At 46.3% G+C, this 24,929-nt stretch overlaps 1 protein-coding gene across 2 annotated transcripts in view; it reads right to left on the minus strand.

Annotated features, from left to right (window-relative positions):
- The window catches only part of nrp2a (neuropilin 2a), a 59,901-nt gene extending 36,867 nt beyond the window's left edge, over nt 1–23,034 (minus strand). Inside the window, exons 1-3 of one of the 2 annotated variants that reach the window (XM_018660971.2) lie at nt 22,070–23,023; nt 13,230–13,407; nt 3,714–3,895 (exon numbers count right to left, since the gene is read on the minus strand). In XM_018660971.2, the coding sequence (XP_018516487.1) occupies nt 3,714–3,895; nt 13,230–13,407; nt 22,070–22,145 (436 nt within the window). In that variant the 5' untranslated portion in view covers nt 22,146–23,023. Of the gene's footprint in view, nt 1–3,713; nt 3,896–13,229; nt 13,408–22,069 lie in introns of both variants that reach the window. The other variant, XM_018660972.2, reaches the window with a different exon arrangement.
- Nucleotides 23,035–24,929: the final 1,895 nt, after the last annotated feature.

Consider the following 24,929-nt stretch of genomic DNA (forward strand, 5'->3'; position numbering starts at 1 on the left):
CGGGGCGTCTTGCCGCACATCAAAAACCTGCACTCTACCTGCCTGTCTCCACCTGACATGCATCTGCTCCTCGTACTCAGACGCACGCAGATCTCTCATGTAACTCCTGCTTGAGCTGAGTTTGAGATTTCATTGAAGAAAAATCTCTCCTGAGGCATCTGAGGAGGGGTGTGTGCATGCGTGCGTGAGTGTGTGATGGTAGGGATGTGCTACACAAGGGGGGGAGTTGGGGTGGAAACCCCCGTCATAACAACAACACAACAACATTGTGAACAACAAGGAAACCCAAGAAAAGAAAAACAACATTCTTGGCGTGCCACACTTTGACACTTTTATAGGCCCAGAGAGACATTTTGCATCAGTCTGAAGCAGCTTTTTATAGAGAGGAACGCTCCTTCTCAGTCACGTATCAGACTCATGCCTCTGTTATGTGTTGTGGAATGGAATGCCATCATTAAGTTTTTTTTAATCTCGAGAATGAAAAAAGGCAGACGCCAAACAGCCTCCTGCTGTTTGTGATCAAAGTGTTCATGCAGCTCTAGTTTTCTCAAATCTTATTCATGCAGTTGCTGATCATGCCTTATTATTTCATTTTGGGACACGTTTACTTCATCACTGATCAGTCTTAAACACTCTTTGCGCTCAGTTTATTTATTCATGAATTTAATTTACCTTTGCCAGTTAATTACTTGAGTGTAATTTCAGCATTGGGATGACTCGGGTGCTTCAGGAATAAACACCACATGGCAATCAGCCCTACAGTAACAGCCATCGCTGATGTGAGGGTCGGCATCCAATCAACACGATAGCATCAGAAATACACACAGGGCCAATGTTATGACTGGCGCTTGGGCGGGGGGTCTCGCCTTAGGCTGCGCTCCCCGTCGCGACCCCACAGATGCCACAGCAGCGGTCACCAGCGGTCACGGATGGGACCCAATGCCCCCTGGGCGCTCTCGGCCCTCGCCTTAACTCGGGATTGGCTGCAACGTAATCTGCCCCCGACATGTCAGTGGCGGGCTTTGGGGAGAACTGGGAGAAAGGGGGCTTTTGCTGGCAAGTCTTCCCACTGTAGCCGTGGTAACAGCACGTCAGCGGCATCATGTGACTATGTGTAAGTGAAAGTGTATGTGGGGTGGATGGGGGGCTGGTAGTCAGGGCTGAATAAAGGGTTAAGCACGCATGAGTAGGAGCAAAGTAGGCCACAACAATAAGGGGGAGGAGGGGAGACGTGCACTTTCACTGTACAGGAGGATTAAGGCGTATGTGTACTGTATCTGTGTGTGTGTGTATGGGGGGTTGGGTGAGTAGGTGGAAGGATGTTGTTTTGGGGCAAGCGCTCACCCTGGCTCCCCTCAGGAGGTGTACTGAAAGGTGGAGGGGTATCAGGATGGATGTAGAGTCAAAGGTCGACTCCTGCTCCTTCTTGCTGGAAATAATTAGCTTTCGTTGTACTGTAGCCCATCACACACACACACACACACACACACACACACACACACACACACACACACACACACACACTGTCACACGTACACACACGTTGACACAAACAAATTTGCTCATCCAATCCAAAACCCCCTAGAGTTGTTACAGTCACTGCTTATGTAATAGGGTTGAATGAACAAAACAAAAACAAGCCGCTGTATCATTAGTTCATAGTACAGAAAACAGGCTAAGAGATGTCTCTCTCTCTCACACACACACACAGCTGAAACCAGACACACACTGTCTGACTTCTAGACACAGTGTGGAGGGGTCAGCCTGTGCCCTAAGCTGTACTGTCTGTTTAAGATAGGAAGGAAGCTGAACACACACACACACACACACACACACACACACACACACACATCTCCCAGCTGTGTGCGATTTCTATCTCTGTTCGGACGCACCCTTTAAAAACATATACGCACCCATAAACACACACCCTCTCATACACAAACCCACACGTTGCACACACCAAAAATACTCTACTCCAGTGCAATCTAGGATTACCGTTACACTTTTAAATCTCAGATACAGTTCAATCGAAACATATCTCGTTAAGAGTAATATTCTTATCTTCAAAAGTACAAAAAATGAAGCTAAATCCATTAACGGAGGTAAAAGTAATGGTAGTGCAATTACTTCCACTCTGGTAAATAAACACATCTCAGCAGGGATCTCTGTGTTCCCGTCAGAAGTTATAAACTGTGTTTAGTGGAAACCCGGGGCCCGGGCCTGCCATGGTAAGACAAACAGCCATGATGAGAGAGCGTGCAGGCGCTGGAAACGCCGTAATTAACACATGGCCTCAATCACGCTTCCTGAATACATTTCACTCACTGACTCACTCCTCCCTTTGTCGGCCTGTCTCCCTTCACCCCAATCATTTTCCCACCGTGTCTGTCTCATGTTTGTCTGTCCCTCTACCCCTCTCTCTCTCTCTCTCTCCAACACACATACACATGCATCCATCATTCCACCTCCACATACATACAGACAGACAGGATCTCACACAACAAGCTGAGTGGAACCACCCACACATGCAGCGAGCAGACACCTACATGTGCTCACACAGTGACACAATCTCTTATACCCCCTGAATTTATACCAGGATCTTGTTAAAGCCATGGCAACCGCATCCTCCATGCACCAGCCTTCCATCCATCCCTGTATATATATATTTATGTGTGTGTGCGTGCATGTGTGTAAGACAGATGCAATCTATAGTATTACACTGTCAGGGTTTGAATTGGTGGCCTTAGTAATAGAGCTGAACATCAAATCTGGGTCACATTTGTTTGACACAAAACCAGAGATATTCAAAGGTAGGAGGTGATGACTCAATGCATTCTTTCTGTGAGAGGAATACTTATATTTTGTGCTCCACAAACCCCGACTTTTACATTTCTTTAATGGCTTTCAGTTGAAACACTTTTATTATAGATCAAGGTACATTCTGAGACCTAAAAATCTGAGTTTAAATGAATGTCGGCTTGCTCAAGAGCTGCCTGAAATATTGCAAAAGCTGCAAAGACAATCAGCTGGTAACTCAATTGAACATAAATCTTTTAGCTGCCTCAAGGCCGCCTGACCATTTCACCTCTCCTACTACACACACACACACACACGCGCGCACACACACACACACCACCAGCAAAACAAATATACTTCCCACTACCAGCTCACCTGCAAAGCACATCTCACCTCGTGCACTTCGCCGACCTCGAGGAAATTCCATTTCGGCACACACTCATCCCCATCAATCTCCTCGCCTCCGCCTCTACCTATAAACCTTTAACCTTAAGTCCAACTCCAAGTTGCCTTGCAGCTCTCTCCATCATCCCAACCACCACCTCCCACTCCTGGCCGTCCTCATGTCTCCCCAGAGGAAGCGGATCCTGCTCCAATTAAGCAAGCATTCCTCACATGCTTCCAGGCGGCTTGAGAAGTAGTTAAGTAGTCTCTTTTCCCCCTCTCTGTTTAAGTTTTGTTTGCATGATCAGCCTCTGCTGATGTAAATTGTGAGGGTGCTGGGGATGAACGAGTACAGGTTTTGGGCCATTAACATGCAACAAAGGAGTGGAACATAGACAAAATCATTAACTTACGTGTGCTGCAGAACCTCATGTTTGGGCGTATTCTAACCTCTTGTCTTGTAAACACAACAATGGCTGAAGCTCTTGCTAATCTTTAATACTCGCTCCATGCTCCTAGTAATGTTTCTTCACCTGTTTTGAAGATCTCGTAGCGCAGAGAGAAGCCCGCCCCCTGGTGGGCGTAGTCCGAGACGAATTTGATCTGGAGGGAGGGGCCAGATGAGATGATTGGTGCCGGGGCGATGTTGCTGCAGTGTCGACCCAGGACATCAGCACTTTCTGAAGTCCCATCGCGGATCTCAATGAAGTCATACCTGATTCACAAAAAAAGGGAGAAATGACGAGGATGGAGATTATTTCCTGTTGCATTGAAATGTCTTCTCACAAGCACCCTTCAGAAAATGATCTTAACATTGGATTTATATTGAGCTTAATGCAGCAGGAAGGGATTAAAGAGTGGTAAAGAGATAAAAGCAGAGTGGCGGCGGGGAGATAAACATAGATGGATAGTTATGGGGTTATGCAACAAGCTAGGCTAATAAAAACCAGACAGGTGTGGACCTATCTACCATCAGAGTTCAGCCTCAGGACAAAATGCACAGTGTCCAAGCAAAGCATTCAGGAACACAACACAACATTAAGATACAAATAAATACATCTGCCACAACTTGGCTGTAAGTCAAAGCATCTCCACCTTACTTTGCTGTTTCCCCTCAGCTGCATTCTGTATCAATAAACTTAGCGCTTACGAGCCAGCTTTGCTTGAGACAACAAACTCAGATTTCATTGACATCAGCTTTGGGGCGACAAATCCCAAAATCATTGACTTTTTGATCCCCGGAAAGAAAATGGAGGGAGGGCCGCGTTTCACATACTTGAGCGAACGACTGCAATCTGAGGGTGAAGATGCAGGCAAATAGACAGCTGGATGGATTCGTTAATAAGAAGCATAAAAATAGAGATGCTCATGAAAAAATAAAGAGGTGAGGGCCGGGGGAGAGGAAAGGTGAGGACATTAGTGGTGAGGTGGTGGGGTTAGAGAAAGAAATTAGGATACATAAATGTGAAGACACCTCATGTTCTAGCTTCCACATGCTTGCGCTCTCAGCTCATTATGACCTTTGACTAGCTTACTGACCCTGAACAATAAAAGCAAATACTTAACTGTCAGGTATGTGTGTGTGTGTGTGTGTGTGTGAGAGAGAGAGAGAGAAAGACAAAGAGAGAGAGAGAGCCCACCTGGCTGATCCAGAATTAGCTCATAACCCTGTGTGTCATTCTTCAAACATTATTAGACACATGCACAGTCACAGACACAGGCAACACATTTAACTGTCTGTGTATGGAGCTTGATTTAGTCCATCAGGAGCACCAGCTGGGTGGGGCTTCCAACATCTTTTCCAAATTTACACTTTTTTTGTATGTATGTTTATTACAGTTCATCCTCCACACTTGATAAATATCATCAGTGGCAACAAATACAGACCTATATGCCCAGAAAAAGAGAGCGAAGAGAGAGAGAGATTAAGTGAGAATAAATACCCCAGTGAAATCCAGCATGAGTCATGATGAGCACAATAGCTTGTTTGCCTAATGAATGATTGTTTTATTTTGAAGGTAAAATGTTGTTAAAATGCTTTTCAACTACCTCCATTTACTTGAAAATATTTTTCAGCCTAGGGGTTTGTAGTACAATGAAAACTGTCATTTGCTGCAAAACACAGTCCTCCTATGCATTACATCCAATAAATGACACCATAGGTTTGTTGATATGATTAAAAAGAGAGCAGATCATGCCTGGGAGTTGACAGTGAAGCACCAGGTTATAAGGTAATAATTTGGGGGTTGTGACAATATTGGAGGTTGTGAAAATCTCCATAATTTGTGTTTGTTACAATCTCAGTGCTTAAGTGCTGTTTTAAGTATGTTATTCCTGAACAGGCTGTAATGCTGACAGCAGTCTTCACTTTTCTACCTCTTTTTGGGAGCACGTGCTTATGTGTGTATTTCTATTTTCAGCCAAATATGCATGCTGTTAAATTTCAAGTTGTGCAACTGTGACTAACTTCCCTGTAATTCTGGTCTCCATAACATCCATCCCAGCTTCTGTTTCTTGTTACAGTGCTAACAACTGTCTCCTCACCCCCCATATTGTGATTCCCCTGCGTAACTAACTGCTGCGCCGCAGGAGCCTTGCAGCTACGTCGAGGACACCCTCCTAACATTTACACACACACACACACACACACACACACACACACAAACACACACAAACACACTTGTCTCAATTAGTTCATATGAGGAAGCCGTCAAAAAAAACAACAGGGCCACTGTTGTCCCACTAATTACTGTGATGGGCTCTTTGATGCCGAAAAAGCATCAGACGTCTCTGAGTTTTGAGCCACTTTTAAACACAGCATCTTGCTAATGTTCTGAACACGAAGCACTTTTTTTTTTCCTCACTACTTCACCCAAAATGAAAAGTATTCACTAAAGCTGAGAGGTACCAATCAGCACTAAGCTGTGTTTCTCTATGGCATCTAAGCACTAAGACTGCGGCTTGGAATAAAACCTGGATTAAGAAGAGTCACTAAGCCTCTTTTTTGGATATCTCATTCCCGCAGTGTATTGATTCCCATACACAGCATTCAAGCTAAGACTGCTGATGGAGGGATGATCCCGAACACATTAATCTGGGTCAGGGTGGTGCTCGTAAAGGTGTGGATCAAAGAGTGAAATGCCGCGGTGAGCTTGTTGTGTCACCACAACACTGTCTGAGAGCGTCTGACGGATGACAATGTGTAGGAGGAGGCCTGTTTGGTTGAACTTAAAAAAAGAGCAAAATGATCAGATTATGAGATTATGCACCAGCACCAAGTACTGCTATTGTCAAACTTTTACTAATACAGATGATTTATGGTCACCAGCACGAAACAACATATGTAAAATATTCAAAAACAGATGCCATTCTCCTCGAAAGAGTGTGTGTGTGCTCAAAATGCACTAAATACATATATGTGGTGAGGGGATACTAACAGGTTTCAGTCTCCCTGCACATCCCTGGAGTTAAAGTGACTGTGAGTGGGCCGGAGGAGCACTTGTGCAAGTGAGTAAAGAAGCTGTTGTCCAATTCTTTTATACTTGTCTTGGTTGTAATCCTGCATTACAGAGGCGATCGTAAAGGCTTTAGCTGCAAGCTCCCACGGTGAGCCTGTAAGAGCCACGGCTATCCCTAAGTACGCCTGCTTAGGGCTGTAACTGACACATGCTTAGGGAAAACACACACTCGAACATGTGCCAACAAACACACACGCACACGCAGATAGACGAGACATGTACACACAAGCGCACGCAGTTATAGACAAACACGGGGCGTGCACGCACACACTCGGCGCTGTATCGCCAACACTAAGGATGAAAGGCCTGAGAAAGAGCTGAGAGCCTAATTAGGTTTTAATTGATTTTGGAGTGGGTCTCTATCCTTCTTTCTCTCTCTCTCTCTCTTTCTCTCTCGCTCTCTCCTGTCATGGATTAGCGTCAGTGAGTGAGTGTTCCTCAGATGTGATTATTGACCTGTTCGCTCAGCCTCTCCCCAGGCTCTGATGAATACATGCATGAGGGCCCTGACGTGTGAGAGCCCACTGTCTGTCTCTCTCAAACACACACTTCAGCGCATTCCAGGACATTACACTCACTCACACACACATAAATCATTCGCACATGCGCACACACAAGCCCGTGAAGACATACATTAGCATCGCACACACACATTCAAGCATACCCCCCCAAATCCAAATTCCATTAGGAGTTGTTTTGATCCAAACCCCGCCCATGTCTGACACCATCCATTCCCCCATTCCCAGCTTTCTGTCTGTCTGGCAGTCTGTCTGGGTCTGCATGACCAGCCCTGTGTTTAGGGGAGCCATTATGGGACTCACCCCCCCCCCCATTCTTCCTACCCATTTCCCCCATAGAGAATAGCTGGAACAGAGGGAGAGGGGTTAAGGAAACTAAAAACCCTTTAGGGCCAGTAATCCTGCACCAGTCCAGACATGTCCTCTCTTCCTCTCCTCTCATATATCACTCCGCCCCCTCCGCCAAAACAACTAATTGCCTTTCACACCTTTGCTGTTTGTCAGGGACTGGGGACATTTCCTGCAGGCACCAGCACCTCACCGCAGAGAAACAAAACTGCTGTATGTATACACTGTATATATGCATATTTATAGGTCTCTCAAGTAGCCTATTGTGGCCTTCAAGGCTCCACTGGTGGTCACTGTGCCTGCTATAAACACCAGCCAGCTTGCTCATCTTACTCTAGGGATCAGTAATAGTCATATTTATAAAACCCTGTTGCTTCCTTCTTCTTTTATCTTTTGTGAAATCAGCAAAGCAGCTCTCATTTAACGACCCGTCTGCGCGACAACTAGCTTGGGATATTGTGTTTCATTGAGTTGAATCTAAATGCCTACATAAATACATAAAGCATTCATCGGGAGCGTCGAAATTACACAAAAGATCAACACATAATTTGCTGTGGGCGCGTCACGGTCGTCTGATTTATTTTGTTTATGCCGATAAAAGAGCAACAGCTGTTCTTGAATATCAGGAAACCAAACTTGGCTGCGCGCAGACACTTGAGGCCTTCAGTTGAAATGATTTTCCTCTCTACTCCATTGTGTTTTTTTTTTCTCCCACTCTCAGAGCACAGAAACCCACAAGATCCCAATCCGGTAAACAATGAGGAAACCGTCTGTCGCTTCCCCTTTTTCTCTCTCTCTTGATGATACAGAAGCAGGAATTAAGTAAGGCGGAGGGTGTACAGTTGACACACACCCAGATACTCGTGCATCTACATCCACACACACACACACGCTCCCACCCACTCCTCCCGCCCTCGAAGGGGACTCTAATAAACCATAAGTGCCTCTGAAATATTAACTAGATGCTGCGAGCAAAATCCCTGCAGATCCACAGAACCTGCCATCTTCAATCTAGCCCCCAAAAACAAATAGCACTCCTCTTCCTTGTCTCCCTCCTGCCTCACCTCTCCCTGCTGTCCATCACGCATTCATACTTACAGATGACTGGGGCCAAACCGCTGACCACAGCCCAGTCTGGGTCTGGCCCCAGCCCTTTCAGCACGGCATCGATCTGAAACATCAGACTATAACTGCTGTCTGAGCTGAAGCCTGCGACCCTGCTGCCCCTGCTGGATGCATTTTAAATTGACCTCCATCAATATATATATATATATATATATATGTATATTCATGATGGAGACTCGTGGTGGTTCCAGCTCTGATCCACCAGTCAGGTTTGCTTATGGGCTGGAAAACCTCACAGAAAGAGGACTGAGACAACACTGCTACATCAAGATAAATTAATCATAAAGCTTTAATGCATTGCTCATATCTGTATGTCTCTGTGGCGGACAAGAGCGATTGATCACAGGACGCTGGTTTTCTCATTCAGCTGTACCTTGTTACTTATTATATCATCATTATAGCTGTGGCAGTTGTAATAGTCAAGGCCGCTGGACGCTGATGACCATGATTTTGTCCTAAACGCCGGCCAAGTGCCAGATATCGACAGATCAGAACCTGAACAACTCCCTTTAGTCATGACCTCTGGCAACTCATCTGTCTCTCCTTTCATCCTTAACCATCACCCTCCTCCTCCTCCTCTTCATCTCCCTCTCCCTCTGGCCACTGTTGATCATCTATCGATTTCCCATTACAAGCGGAATACAGACATTGATCCCACACCTCTCTGATCCCCCTTTGGGTATTGGTAAGAGGGTGATATCATGCACGCACACACACACACACACACACACATACACACACACTTGTGCAAAAATGGGAGAATTGTTTTGTTGGTGACCCATCTCACTGTGAGAGGCCAAGGGGATTCACAGCTTTGTGTGTGTGTGTGTGTGTGTGTACCTGCATGTGTGTGTAAAGTTATAAAGTTATATCATCAAATCTTCCCACCTCAGGCTGCATCCAATAACAAATAACCAAATAAAAGTGAGAAAATAAAACCCACAAAGGTGGAAGAAATGGATCTTTCTGTATGACTACAGTTTTATGACGAGTGTGTGTGTGTGTGTGTGTGTGTGTGTGTGTGTGTGTTTGTGTGTTTGTGTGCGCTGTCTGTATGTGATTCTGCCTGTTTCAATGTTTAATGCAAGTGTGTAAAAATAAAACACTTCCTCCTCCGGCTAGGGGGGAGAGGGAGAATGAAAAAAACAAAGGGGGGGAGAGGGGGAGATTAAGAGAGGGAGGACGATGGAGCGAAAGAGAAGGAGAGAAAAACAGAGGACGGTGGGGAGAGGGAGAGGGGAGGAGAATCATCTCCACCCCCCCCCTCTCTACCCCCCCCCCCAGCTCCTGGTATATCACTAGGTAGCATCCTGGGGGTTGGTGATGGCAGATTGCATTAGAGATATGGGCCTGATATTTCATCTAGCCTTTATTACATTTAGTTCACATCAATCGGCTGGCAGCCTGGAGGTAAGAGCTATTTGGCACGCGGCCGGACTCCCCCTGAAATGAAATCCTGAATTAAAGTGCCACCTCAGACATGGAGCGCCTGCATAAGGCTGCGGATTTGATTGCTGCAGTAGAGACGCGGTTTGGCTATGCTACATCGTCCGAGTGCTGACTGTTTGAACCCGCTGAGGGAAAATCACCAGCTGGCTGGGGATATTAGCCAGAGTTCTGACCCGTTGCCTGGGCTGACCAAGCACTTTTCTCAGTTTTATAAGGGCCTAAAATGCCCGAGGGGGGATATGATGGCTGATGAGTGCTCTTACACCGACAGGTTGCATGCCTAAGTGTGCATGTGCATGTGTCTTGAAGCATATCCACTGAAAACATATGTCCATTTACACTCCTTATGACCGTGTTATCTATGTATTTTTTTCTTGGTGTGTTTCCATGATCAGCAGTCCAGACCACATGGCTCTGTTCTGTCTTCCAGGTAACACACACACATAGCTCTGGTTCTCTCCGCTGCAGTCTCTGCAATCCCAGCTGTCACGCAGATTATCAACCCTGACCGCGATGGTGAGCCGCCCTCCACCTCTGCTGCTGCTGGGACCCCTCCGGCTCCCCTCCACCTCCGCCTTCACCCCCCTAACCTCCGTGAAAACATGCAAAAATCTACTTTCCGCTCACTCACTCACACGGCCGTGCCTAATCGTACCGGCAAAAAAAAATGGAAGCAAGGAAGCAACCCGTAACAGCGCTACAGGGCTCGGATCAATCCGGGTAAAAAGCATAACACAGGACGGAGAGAGCAGGAGTATCGAGCCGCACTTTTTCCACTTATTTCCGTGCCCCCACAGGGAAAAGCTTGCTCCATGAAACACACAAGGGCGAACACATTAGTTTTAGAGGTTATGCATAAATAAATGTTGGTGTGAGCCCCTATTTCTCTAATGGGCCTTTGAAATGGGGGTTTATCACTCAGAGGATGGATAGAGAGAAGAGTCTTACAAACTAACACTTGCTTACATGCTTGTAGAGTTACTTAGCATGCAAACGGCTTTCCCCACCCACACTCACTGACTCTTACACACACACTCATACATATAGGATGAAGGAGTGAGTGGGAGTATGTGTTAGAGGGCAGGCCGAGGCCTTGGTACCTCCAGGCGACCGTTAAAAAAACCCCATCCTAATAAAACTCTCTGCGGAGAGGAGAAAAGAGGAGGCATTTCAGTTTTCTCTTCCTCCTCCCTCTGCCTCCTCCTGCCCTGCACGCCTTGGGCTGTGAGAAACTGCTTGACACACTGCTTATCAACAGCTGAGCCATTCCTCTCCCTACCACTACAGTGGGGAAGTCCGGCGTGCTACAGTGTTGACACTATGATGCTGGTGTTAAAGCGCTATTACTGAGAAACATATTGCAAAGGAGATAATTATGCAACATTTTTGCCTTTGGAAAAAGAAAAAAAAAAGTGACAGAAACCTGGAGACACAAAGCTAAGACATCAAAATAACATTTCCAGTTCACCACAATGTGACACAGCTGTGTGAATAGAGCTGACAATCATTACAAAAACCCTTTAACCAAAGCAGGCACTGATGTCCTTATGAAAGTTACATTTTTCTCCTGGCCAGACAAAGTGCTTTGTCAGCTAACATCGCAAAAAAACAACAAAAAACACCCATCTCGGATTAATTCTTCAACTTACAGAGAGAAGAGACGCGAGAGCAAGGAAAAGAGAAATAAATGGGCATAATTGCAGAGACTGCACCGATTAATCTCTTCTGTGTTCACTTTAAACAGACCAAACAGACAAAAAGAGGCTTATAATGTTTAAATTGTGTAACATTCCCCCCTGAGTTAGTTGTATAAAAGTGGATTAAACAAAAGAGACCGTGACTTCTTCCTCTGAGGTCATATGATTTCGATTATTCATGTCTCAGAGAAAGGAAACTGACCAACGCAGTCATATCCAAACAGCTGGGCCTCATTCTCCTTCTTTCTCCTTCTTCTTCTTCTTCTTCTTCCTGTCCCTGTTTCTTCCCTCTCTTTCGGTATCTACGATTTCCACCCCACAAACTTCAAACTACATCATGATCTGCCCTCTGTGCCCAAACTCAGACGTACAGATTTTCAAATACAGCCCGACATTTGATTATCAGATGGAGGGGGATTACAGCTGGATGGTCCTGATAATGTCAGATAGGCTGTTAAATGCAGACACATACACTAATATGACTCAACATTTGTCTAAACTTCCAGATTGTGGCGTTTATATCAAAGTGTTGTCCTTCAACTTGTTAAAAAAAAAGCTTCAATCATCTGGATCCAAGGAGAATAAGACTAAACATCCTCTGGCAAAGAAGGTATCTTTCTGTCCTGCATCATCAGTTCAACCAGAAGGAACACATGGACTAATTACTGAATCATTCTTTCCATTCGGTCTTTATGTGACCCCTCTGTATATTCAACATTGTGCGAGGGAGACCGAAAACTTGTTGTGGAAACTGAAATGAGCAGCATTTTCTGCTCTCAACTTGCTGAGGTTTATGCACAGCTGATGTGCCCTTGAGCAAGGAATTTAACCCAGTAATCGCTCTAGCAGAGCCTCTTAAAAAGGCCGATACTAAACGTCTGCGGTCATACAGGGCACCACCCTGGATAAAATGTGTTTAATGGCGTGAATGTGAGAAAAGGACGCCACTGTTAAGAGCTCATGTGCTCGCCATTCTCTTAATAAATAATTATTTCAGGAAAAGAAAACCACAGTCTATTTAATGGTTTTGCAGAAAGCTTGTATCTACAATTAAAATTTCCTTTGCAATTGACCCGTTGCGGTCAAAATGTGGAAAATGTTTCAACAACTTGGGATCGAGCCAAACCGCTGGTGGTGAATTATAATAGTATGTAAAAATCTGTGTGCTTCAACAGGAAATTACTTATTTGAGATACAAATGCTTTCGCAGCATACTAATGAAAATGTCAACACGAATCATCATTCAGCCAGAATAATAATACACCATGAAGTCTTATTGGTCAAAGCAATTTTGCAGATAGAAAAGAGTGCTTTAGAGACTTTTATGACATGACTCCATCCCACTCCCCCACCCATCCCCTTTAAAGTTGGCTTTTCCCCCTCCCGTGTCTTACTTGCAGTCCAGCCTCTCGATCTCAAAGTGCGGGTTGAAGTTGAGGACGATGCGCTGCGAGGGCTCCGGCGCCGTGATGATCCAGTGACAGTTCTGGTGAGGCGGGTACTCCAGAGGATAACCGGGGGAGGTGATGTAGCCCGCCTCGCTGGCATCAAGGACGCCTCCACACTCTGACACTGCGGGATGGAGATGGAGAGGTAACAGTTATTGATTGGTTCGATTGAGTGTGTTTTGTGATGCTTTTCTACATCTGTTATTTGCATGGCAGGTCTGAGTCAGACCATATAAATCCCTAGTAAGTGGTACACTCCCTAGAACAGTGACTCAGAGGACGCTCCTTCATTTACCTTGTTTGTCTGTATGAAGATGTGATGAGCAACAAATGAACAGTAAAACAAAGAAAGCAATTTAGGCCGTCAGTTAGGAGGAAATTGGAAAAACTTCTCCATTGTGGATTCTCAATACGAGGGGGACCACATGGGTAAGCTATTAAAACAATAAAAGATCATCACTGCTGCATTTGGCGAGCACGCGCGCACACACACACACATGCGCAGAGGAGCACACAGAGCCTTTTTCACCCTCTTCCACACCCAGGCTCTTATCTCCCTAGTTCCCCCATTGGGAGCGTTCTCCAAGTGTAATTGTTGCTCCGGCAAGCCAATCTGCAAACATTAGGACACATTCCCTGATCCTATCATGCTCTCCCAGGAACAATAGCCTGCCAATGGCATTGCTTGGAAGGCTTAGGCAGGAAGTGACACGCAGACGGCCTGTCTACCGGGGGTTCTGGGGGGTCACCCCGACTCTGTAATGAGAAGCTAACGCGGCAACAAAGGCCCTATTCTGCACTCACGCCCTGACAGCTACGGCGGCAATCGCGCCTCCTGTTATCTCCCATAAACACGCTAAACATATAAACTCACACGCACACACAAAAGGAACATGTATATGGGTATTCTGCATGAACACACACACACACACCCATAGGGATATCACACACACACACACACACACACACATTGGGCACAATGGTTCTTTTATTACTCTTGCATTGCAATAGATTTGAAGGCATTATTATTCTTTACGGAGAGGCAAAGGCAAAACGTGTTCTCCATGACAACAGCGGGGGGTGGGGGGGTGGGCTGAGCTCTCTACCTAACACTGTATGTGTGTGCATGGTGGCTGATGCACCACTGGGATCTCTAAATGTAATGAACTTTGTGATATTGAACTCAAAGAGGGACAAATGTTTTCTTAATATTGTAGCTAGCATACATTGGGGAAACCACCATACAGAAGGAGGAAAACAGTGCTATATGAGGCTACAAACTAAAGCTCATGCCATTAACAATGCACTACCAAATGGTGGGCTTAACCACTCAGCCGCTGAGCTGAATCTATTCTTGACATAAATAGGTTGATATTCTTGCCTGTTTCTTTCAAATTTCTGTGAAAGCATCAATAAAGGAAGCAGAAAGAAAGAAAAAAAACAGCACCAAAGGCTTGAAGTGTAATAGACCCTTCAAGTGTTGACATTTCCACCGCCTATTGTGCTTAAAAGGCACACTTAAGATTCTCTGACATTTGATAGAGCTGCGATGGCTTCCTTACTTTGTTACTGGAGAGGAGCTACGCCCACGCTCACACACCAGGCACACACAGCTGCCGGTGATTTCGCGTGAGTGCACGACTCCGGCCGCCCACATGCATACACACAGATACACGTACAGTGCAAGTTGTTACACCAGTGTACAACGCACACACACACATAAGTTCACATGCACGTACAGGGATGCGTGCTTAAACACAAGCCCACGCATTTGTGCACACACAGCCGCTGCTCCATGTTCAAACGGCCACCCACACACACACACACACGCACACATCTAAATACATACAGAGGGCCTGTCAATCACAAGGGCCGACAGAGGTGGGATAAAGCAGCTAACTGAAAAATTTCAAAAAGATAGCAGGCAAGAATGACAGACAGAAAGCCACACACACACATACAGAGACACACACACACAGAGACATCTCTTTATCTGGTGTGGCTGTGCAGACAGACAGTCATTGTTGGGAAGCCTATGGAGGGAATGGTGTGCAGGAGGCTATCAGCACGCAGAGCCTCGGCAGATTAAGCCGTTTGGGGAGAATCCTGCAGCCTCGACACTTTTCTCCCTGAGCTGCCCATTCAGTGGCCTCCAAGGAGGATGAAGAAGAGGAGGGGTGGAAGGGAGAGGAGAGAAGGAACGGGAAGGGGAGGGGAGCAGGGATTACAATGGGGAGGAAAATGGAAGAGGGAGAGAGGATGAAAGTGAAGAGATGAGGAAGGGTGCACTGAGAAAGGGGAGGCGATGGATAAAAGATGGATTGAGGAAGAAGAGGGGAGATTGATCGGGAGGGGAGGAGGGCGAGGGCGGTGGGTGGGGGGTGATGCGCGGCCAGGGGTGGGAAGAGCGAGGACGAGTGACAGGCAGAAGGGGAGAGAGAGGGAGGCGACAAAAGGTGATGAGGAAGGAGAAATACAGAGGGTGAGAGGAAGACGCAGTGAGCAGGAGAAGAGATGGAGCGTGGAGACTATGTGCACGTGCGTGTGTGTGTGTGTGTGTGTGTTGCACAGAGAGCCTGACGAGCCTCATTAAGACATGCCTGCTATCCAGCGGCTCCCTGTAGACACTGACCCCACTGGGAAACCTCTGTCAGTCAGCTCGCACACACACACATGCACACACTGGCCCTGGCAGCATGTATGTGTGTGTTTTGAGAGTGTGTGTGTGTGTGTGTGTGTGTGTGTTTGCTTGCTGCTGCTGCTGAGAAAAAATAAAGAATGATGGCGATGCAGCAGCAATACATCTGCACTAAATGAACCGCTGTGAGAAGATTTTTTGATTATGGTGACAGATGTGTGTATTTTCTCCTAATTACTTGGATATCCATAGCAATTAGTTACAAAATATGCATATGTGTGCGTGTGTGCGTGTGTGTGTGTGTGTGTCACTGTCAAGCAGAATGTTTTGGTGAGAACAGAACTTGGGTTGGATGAGTAACACAGGGGAAGCACTTAGGAGCTGCCAGTGAGCTCCATGAATTACACTGTCTCTTCTAGTAGAGAAGCCCATCTGTCTACACACACACACACACACACACACACACACACAAGTGGCACATATGTTTCTACCATGCAGGGACCAGAACCCTATTACATGAGAACAATGCCACTACTATGAGTGAGAGTGTATTTGCACTGTATTTGTATGAGTGTTGAGTGTGTGAAACCGAAATGCGGCAGAAATACTATAAGTAAGTGTGTGTGTGTGCGCCTCATTTGTTTTTGTGTGACTTAAATAGATGTTAAATAAAATCTGCTCTCTGCATGTGTGTCTGTGCACACATTTTCTAGTCACTCCAGATCAAGCCAAGCCCAGAGACGTCTTTGTACCCGCTGTGAGTGCCTTTATCTTCATTATCTGAGGAAATGTGCATATGTCTGCATGTCTTAGCTCACGTTCTGTGTGTGTGTGTGTGTGTGTGTGTGTGCACGCCCCTCGCTCTCATTTCTATTAGTCGCCTTATCATTGTGGAAGTATGGCGTCACGCTCTGGGATAAGCTGCGAGTGTGAGGAGAGGCGCTGATAAATCCCTCCATCATTCCTAGTGTCTCTTGCCCCTCCCTCCCTCGCTGCCCCCCCCTTCTGTCTCCCCCCCACACCTCCCTCCCACCCCACCTTAATTAAAAAGTGCTATCGCCCAGAGTGAGGGAATGAGAGGGGAGAGTGGGCAGCGCTCATCCATTCAGTCAAGAGCAGGGGTTGTCTCCGCGACTGCTTTTAATCTCCCCCATTCCACACTAGACTGGACCCAAGGAGAGGGGCGAGGACGAAGAGGAGGAAGGATGAGGAAGAGTGAAGGAAAAAGATTCACTTTCATTGCCCGGTGCTTTAAGACCTTTATGCTGAGGCAGAGTGACAGTGCTTTGGGAAAAAAAGCAATAGTGGTAGCAGTGAGTTTCAAATTCATATTAATGAAAACTCCACCTTCACTGATATACGGTTAAATAAAATCAATATACTGGTTTCACAGCTTTCTGGGGGTAATTCTGTTACCTTCCATACTTGTTGCGTTCACTTGTGAGCAGGGTGTGGGTTTTCTTTCATTATAAATAACTGTCTCATATGTAAAACAGTTAATTGCAGTATCTGTAATACACTACTGCCATAAAATAACATTTGGTTTTTGTTAAAAAGAGACATCTTGCCTCTTTACTACAGAGAACACTGTCCTTCAGTATCATATCTTAAAAAATATAGATTTCATTATAAGTTGTGGAGGAGTTTGTAGAATTTATTGAAGAAATTCTGCAGTCTGAGAGGTGAAACTCGGGGCAAAGAAAGCCCACTACAGTGGAACTGAAAGCAACTTAGATGTACATTTTTCCACTCCTTTCTTCTTCTGTTATCTAAAACACTGCAGCTGGGAGGTAAGAAAACACCATTCAGAGATATTTCAATGACTAAATGAAACTGAAGCTATAAAAGTCAAAGGGAAACAAATGAGAACTACCTCATACACCTTTACACATGGGCTAAAAGTGAAAAGGTTTTACACTAGTTTTGCATGTTGCTCTGAGGACACTATAGGTGAAGAAATGTTCTCATTTCCTGGATTTTCTCTGATGGGTTTTCCCTCTGTGATGAGCAACAAGAAGTCCTTAGACTCCAGTTATCAACTAAAATGAACAAAACTGACCAAAAGACACATTAACAACAACAGCCAAAAACTGCAACATGTTAAACAGTGTTAAATGTGTTTAAGGGAGGGGTTTTTCTTTTTAAAGCTGACTTTTTAAAGCCACATCAAAGCCAGATAAGACCCCCAAAATCCTCTTTTCCTCTCTGTCTGCCTCCCTTTCTATTCCCCTTTCTTCTCCTCCCTCCCTAACAGGATAAGTGCCCCATGCTAATCAGCTAAATGCACAGCACTGACCATCCTGATCAATGGTTCAATGGATCAATCGAGTAAACAGATGGTTGCTGGTGCCTGCAGGGGAGGGGAGGTAGTGGTGTGGGCCTAATCCTAAACACTACCTGACTACAGTATCATGTCCCTCTTCTCCCCCGGTGCACTCTTTTGTCTCCGTGCGGCGGCGTCAAACCTGCACTGCCGAAGCACTTTTCACAAAAGATTTCCCCGTCTAAGGAGTGGAAACGGTAGCAGGCTGCATCAGCAAGGGAGAGCTGTGAAGAATCGAGTTTTGCTGCAGGAGTCTTGGTGATTTGTTGCCACTCTCTACCCCCCACCTTACAGGATGTTACCTTTTAGTGGAACCGACTGCTTAAAAAACCCTTTGAGTGAACTGCTCTTCTTTCAAAAGCCATTTTTCTTTCATTTTAAACTCACACCCGTCAACTGCTTCCTCTCTGTTGTACCCTCTCCTCTTTAACCCTGCTCGTGAATTACAGTAAATTTCAAACGCTTTGCCTCTTGACAATGCCAACCCCCCCTCCAGCTCCCATCTAAAACCGTCCCTGAGCGCCCGTTAAGACCCCCCTGTGCGGGCTAATGCGGCAGAGTGAAAGACCCAGCTCTGTTTTATTTATGGGGGTCTTGTTTTTAATTTCACCCCGAGTGCGGTGGAGCTGTTCCAGGGCCTTTTGCGTGAGCCTGTGTGACTCTCATACCTGACTGGTGTTGAATGTTGGGGGGGGGGTGTCTTTGGCTATGAATGCTAATAGGTGACCTTGTTTTCTGCAGCTGATACCTCTGAGACTGGGGCAGATTAAAACACAGAGAAATGCAAAGAATTGAAGGGTGGGTTGAAGAGGAGAGGAGAGGGGGAGAGAAAAGGCAAAGACATAAGAGAAATAACAAACAGAGAAGGCCAAAAAAAGAAGATAAAAATGAGAGACTGTTCACTCAGGAAAAGAAATTATTAAATGAATAGAACTCTGGAAGAAGTTGATACCATAGGTGAAGAGGATGCACAGCCACCCACTCAATAAACATGCAAATGAGCTGCTTAATGGCCTGAATATTAATGCCTGTGGTAAGGAGTAATTAATGTACATGTCACTGAGTCAAACTATTGTGATTACAGTACAAGTAGAGTGGAAATCTCTTTGCCTCAGATATTAAGATCTCAGCAAAGATGTCTGGAGATATGAAAAGAGACCTTTCCTATTCAAGGTGAAGGTGCCACCTGCAGAGAACAGCAGGCCACAACTAGAAACGTCCAAGCACCGAACATCTTTCATGGATCATTTACCTTGAGACCATGTAAGAGTTTTATACTTACAGAAGGTTTCCGGCTGAGATGCCTCGGGCATGCATCAGTTTGTTCCTAAACATCATATTTTCAAGGGGAAACCTTTTGCTACTGGAAATGGATCAAGTTGCTCAAACCCCCAGATGGAGTCTATCATCAAAAGCAGGAAGTCTTTGGAAAGGGAAAACCCTTTAATGTGACTCCAATGTGCTTAAATTTCATGAGAGCATCACTTTGTAACAGCGTGTCTGTTTTTTAACAAATGGTAGATACACTTCACATCTTTTATTTCCAACCTCCCTGCAGAGCTCTGCCAGTGATTTTACCCCACTTAAGCTGTGTCACCCCCAGATGATAGTGTCGCTTCATAAACCCTTAATGCGATCTGTTCCCTTCACCGTCCACTGCCATTTTGACTCTGTGACCCCTGCGTGCTTTGATGTCGCCCTTTCCTCTCACACTCTGTTTCATCCACCCCTCCCTCTCTACCCCGCTCCTCATCCACCAGAGCCTCTCCTCCAAGTCTTCCTCCTGTTTCTCCCGGCTTTTACGGCCTGGTGGGTGCCACGCTCACTTTTCTGTGCCTTGGGTGCAATTGCATCTCGCCTTCCATTCCCCTCTGCAGTCACTGTCTTCCTGTCCCCTCACATCTCTCTCTCTCTCCCTCTCTGAACCTCCCTTGTTCTGTCTCCGTTCTGTTCCCTTTCAGCCTCTCTTTCCTCTGGCATCTGCATGTAATGTGGCTCTTGAGGGGGAGCATGGAGGCAGGGACATGCGGTGCAGTGTCTTGGCAGGAGAGAGAGAGAAAAAGAGGGAGTAGGAGGGAAGGGGAGGGGGGGGTCTAGCTTCTTCTTGCTTGCCTGATGGCTGCCAAGAGGCCCACATCTGTCTCTGATCAACGGGTACACAGACAGCCAGTAAAACACAAACACATACACATGCATTCAGGGGGATGGCTGGGATGACTGTCCTATTTAAAACAAGTAGCCAAAACAAGAGGAAGAGCACATATGAACAGACAGAACTCAAGCCAAAACAGCATAAAACTACTCATCTTACTGGGTATACTCAACACATATATCATCAGGCAATATGTGCAAACCAGCATGATTGAGCACAGACACACAAAACATTATAAACACCGCTGTTGTGTTTTTTTTTTTACGCACAAATCCCACCTGGCTAAAAGCGCGCATTCACGCACAACAAAACCTGTGACACCGTGAGTCAAGCGACGAGAACGCTCGAGTAGGTAGGTGCCTTACAAGGATGAGTGCGCGAGGGGGCCATGTGTCAGCCCCACCGGTGGCGTCACTTGTCTGTATGCTGAGCCCCTGCACGCGCACAACCAACACCTTCACATCTGTCTACACCCTGCGCATTTTTTGTGACATAATTAAGCAACAACTATTGGTTGACAGGTTATTATTGTTATTATTTGATCATTTCTATGCATGTGACCACGCGGAACTCTGCGCCTCCTGGTGCTAAATCCACATTTAATTAAGCCTCTAAATAAATGTTGGACTCATTTGCCACTGTGTTGTTTTCCTACTGACTTAGTGCCTTCAAGCAAGGCTGACTCTACACCAGCTGCAGGGGCCGCTACTCCGCGGCTCATCCGTGCTCCATAATCTCCCTGCTTTATTGTTATTTGATTGCCCGGGAGCGCACGAAGGTGACGGTGCGCCGCCGCCTGGAGCCCGCCGGGGCGCTGAGCCACCAGCGAGCCCCGCGCAGGCGAACCTCCGGACGAGCACGAGGAAATAATGGAAGGAGAGAGTCTTGGCTGCGTCTGATGAAGATAATGATTATAATAGCGATGATTACAGCCCTACAGCTCAAATCCTACAATGATAGTGTCAGCTTTTACGCACGGGCTTTTTTTTCTCTCTCTCCCTCGGACACCGGCGAATTTGTGAAATAGCAGGTTGTAGCCCGGACCCGCGCCTAAAACCTGTTTTCAACCCTGATGGCGAAATCGCATTTTTAATCAGCGCCGGGTTTGTTTATTTCCCTTTGTGAATAATTAAATCAAAGGGAAAACAACGGGGTAAACAATGTGTTTGAATTTCCAAAAGCTTCATGCATATAATCAGCTCATTCACAGCCCAGCGAGCTCATGTGTCCTGGACTCAGTCTAGCTGGGACAGATAAGTGCTTCCTGGTGTTGTAAATATTTGATGAAAGCATCTAAGTTCTTTAGTTTTGGATGAGCAACAAGGAGAATGACACGAGGCTGAATTAATCATTTTTAAAAAGTCTTATCATTTGGCCTACAGTTTGCCTTCCTCTCTGTCTCCCATATTTACCATATAATACATGTTATACCAAACATCCAAGAGACCAGGGGACACATGGATGTGGTTATCACACAATAGCTTTATCATGTGTACTGAAATAATCTGAAACATATGACAGGGAACTCTGGAAAATTATTTTTATCTGTACGTACAGCCGCATCAGCCTCAGCTGGATGTAGTGTTCAGTGCTTTGGAACATTATCTCATCTCCATTTTATGTGTTTTGGTTGATGCATGCGTCAAAATCAGAAAGAAGTAACCACAACTCACCCTCCTCTGCTCTGACTCTCAGCGCCAGATGACACATTGCCATTAAAAATCCAATCAATGATGGCACAAAATCCATCTTGGATGATTCAGAAACTCGCGGGGAGCTTTTAAGTTTCTAATGTTTCCACCTCGTTGTGATAGAAATTCTGCTGTTCCTCCACAAAGAAAAATAAAAAAGAAAAAATCCACACCCCTTCAGGAGCAACAACAAAAAAAAAAAAAATCGCTGGCAGCAGTCAAAACTTGAGCAATAATCCCACGGCGTTTCTTAAACCATTAGAGGAGAGAACTGTGTGTCAGCTACATGTCATTGAAGAAATTCTGGTTTGTATTTTACGCAGCCCTTTGCCTTTTCAACTCTGTCCATTCAGTGGAGCGACACCACTCAACCTCATCCAAAAAAATAGTGAGCAAACAAACTCCTTGATCAAAACTGTGTGTGCTCCGCAGCTGGGAGGGCGATATCTGTGCTCCGGAGAGTGTGGACAGCGGCTCCAGGGTGCGTCAAGTTCCGAGTGAGGAACCTCTCCGAGTCCATGTATCTCCCCCTCCCCGGGTCTCTGCGTTATCCCCCCGCGTATTTTTGCGCACACGAGGGTCGCTTCTCCTGCTGTGGTTGCAGGCTGAAGTCCGCGGGAACAAGCTCTCAAAGCCCAGCAAAGCCTGAGCCCGAGCGTGAGAAGCTGCGGAGCAAGAAGTCACAGAGTAATAAATAAGAAGTGCTGCGCTCCTGCTTCCCAAAAAACACCGGTCATGTCGTGCCACCGCTCCAGCTTCTCTCTCCCCCTCTTCTGGCGTTTCTGCTCTCTGGTAGCGGCTCTGCGGGGCGGCTATATGTGCGCTCCGCTCCGACACCGGCGTGTGTTCTGTGTGTTCCGTCTGCGTACGCGACCGCGAGGTGTGTGTGGAGCGTGTGTGAGAGTGATCGCGTTTTTGAGCCGAGCAGCTATCGCGTTACAGTCACGGCGCCTCGGCTCCGCCCCCCTCCCGTCGGTCGCTGATTATAGGGAGAGAGAGAGGGAGAGAGGACGCACGTGCGCGCGCCCCAGCCTCTCTCTCTTTCTCTCTCTCTCTCTCTCACACACACACACATGGGCGCACCCCCCTTTTCAGAAGATACCACAGATATGAACTCTCCCCCAGATAAGGCCCAGATAAGACATATTGTAATGGCAAAACCAGGAGCAGAACTACTCCTCAGGCTGTTTCCAAAGGAACAGAGGGGGAGAGATGAGGAGGAGAAAATCCCAGAAAGAGTGAGAGAGAGAGAGAGAGAGAGAGAGAGAGAGAGGGGAGGGGAGGAGTGTCATCCTGGGGGGATGCACAGGCTAAATGGCACGCGGCCTGCTCTCACCCTTCCACAAAACACACATCAAACAGAGCCAATGTCAAAGCCCTCAACTCAATAGAGAGGGAGAGCCCACCTCAGCCCTGCCCAATCTCAGCCCTACAATCAACAAGGCCTAAATACAGAGCGGGGAGGCCGAGTAATGACACAGTAGTGTGCCCAAAATAATCTGCTGAGAAAGGCCTCTCCAGCGTCCAGCCCATGTGCCCTGCCTATGGCTTGTATTACCGGCGTGTAATGTAATGGACTGGCTGAGGCCTGGCTGTATAATGAGGTACAGTATGTAGCCTCGCTGGCATCTTTATTTGGAACGGCTAGGTGCATTCCTAAAGGTCAGGGCACATGGGAAACTTTTTGAGGCAATGCAACATACTGCACACCTTCTGCCAGGAACTTTTATATGAGCTTTTTTCAAGGGGTTTAATGTCTGGGGTGTTGGTGCCTCATGGAGGAGAGATAAACACAGGAAGATATAAGATTATAGAATCATTATGATGTCGCTTTGCTCTCCCTGGATCATGAGTTGTAAACAATGTCAACAGAAGACCCCCAATGCCCTTGACAGAAGGTTGTATGACAGGTCTGTGTGTCACTGTCTGTCTGTCTGTCTGTCACCTCAGTCAACTGTCATCCTCTGCTGCTCCACAACTCCCCTCCAGGTTGACTAGATGCCATCAACTTGCAGCATTCTTACAGCCTGTCACTCATTTTCTTTAAGCCCACCTCTAGCCTGAGGGCGCGGCGGTTGTCAGACTTCACCCCCCCCACCACCACCAATCCAAGCCTCTCGGCGTGAGTCCACGCTGGCATAAACCAGTTTGCCATGCGCTTTTTATGGCTGTTTTCCCTGTGTGTTTCATGTGTGTGTTTATTGATGAGAAAGCATTGATTAAACTCTTTTTAATGAGCGCTGGGTGATCTTTGCTTAACCTCCGTGATGACCCTCTCACCGAGATAAAGAGAGATAAAGAGGGGGAGAACACGGACACTATAAAACCTTCAAGCAACACTGGGTCACTTTCTGTTCTCCCCCTCCCCTCCCCTCCCAGTCCCCAGAGGTCATTTGATACTCCTCTCTCCCATTTGTCAACATCTCTGCCCCCACCATCAGCCTTCAACCCTCAAAATATTGGGTCAACGCATGGCTAATGGAGAGGCAACAGTCCACAAGAGAACCTGAGAGAGAGATAGAGATACAGTGGGAATGTTTGTGGGCGGAATGTGTTTGTATTTGTCCCATGAGGGAATATGTCCACTGCAGGATTCAGACATAGGCTGGCTGTATATGTATTGGCATTCTTGTTAAGTTACATGTTTTTTGGCAGCATTTGAAATGCTACAGCGCACTTCCCAGAGATCAGGGCACCCATTTTCTTGTATCTTCCACAGATGAAATATGAGTTCCAGTGGGTGATTCACCTTCAGCCATGTCGGCCACCTCTCTTCTTCTATTTATTTAAAAGAAGCTGCAGCAGAGAGGTGAAAAATAGACATCTGTTATGGAGTAATGAG

Source organism: Lates calcarifer, linkage group LG7_2, assembly GCF_001640805.2.
Source record: "Lates calcarifer isolate ASB-BC8 linkage group LG7_2, TLL_Latcal_v3, whole genome shotgun sequence".
Taxonomy (NCBI): domain Eukaryota; kingdom Metazoa; phylum Chordata; class Actinopteri; family Centropomidae; genus Lates; species Lates calcarifer.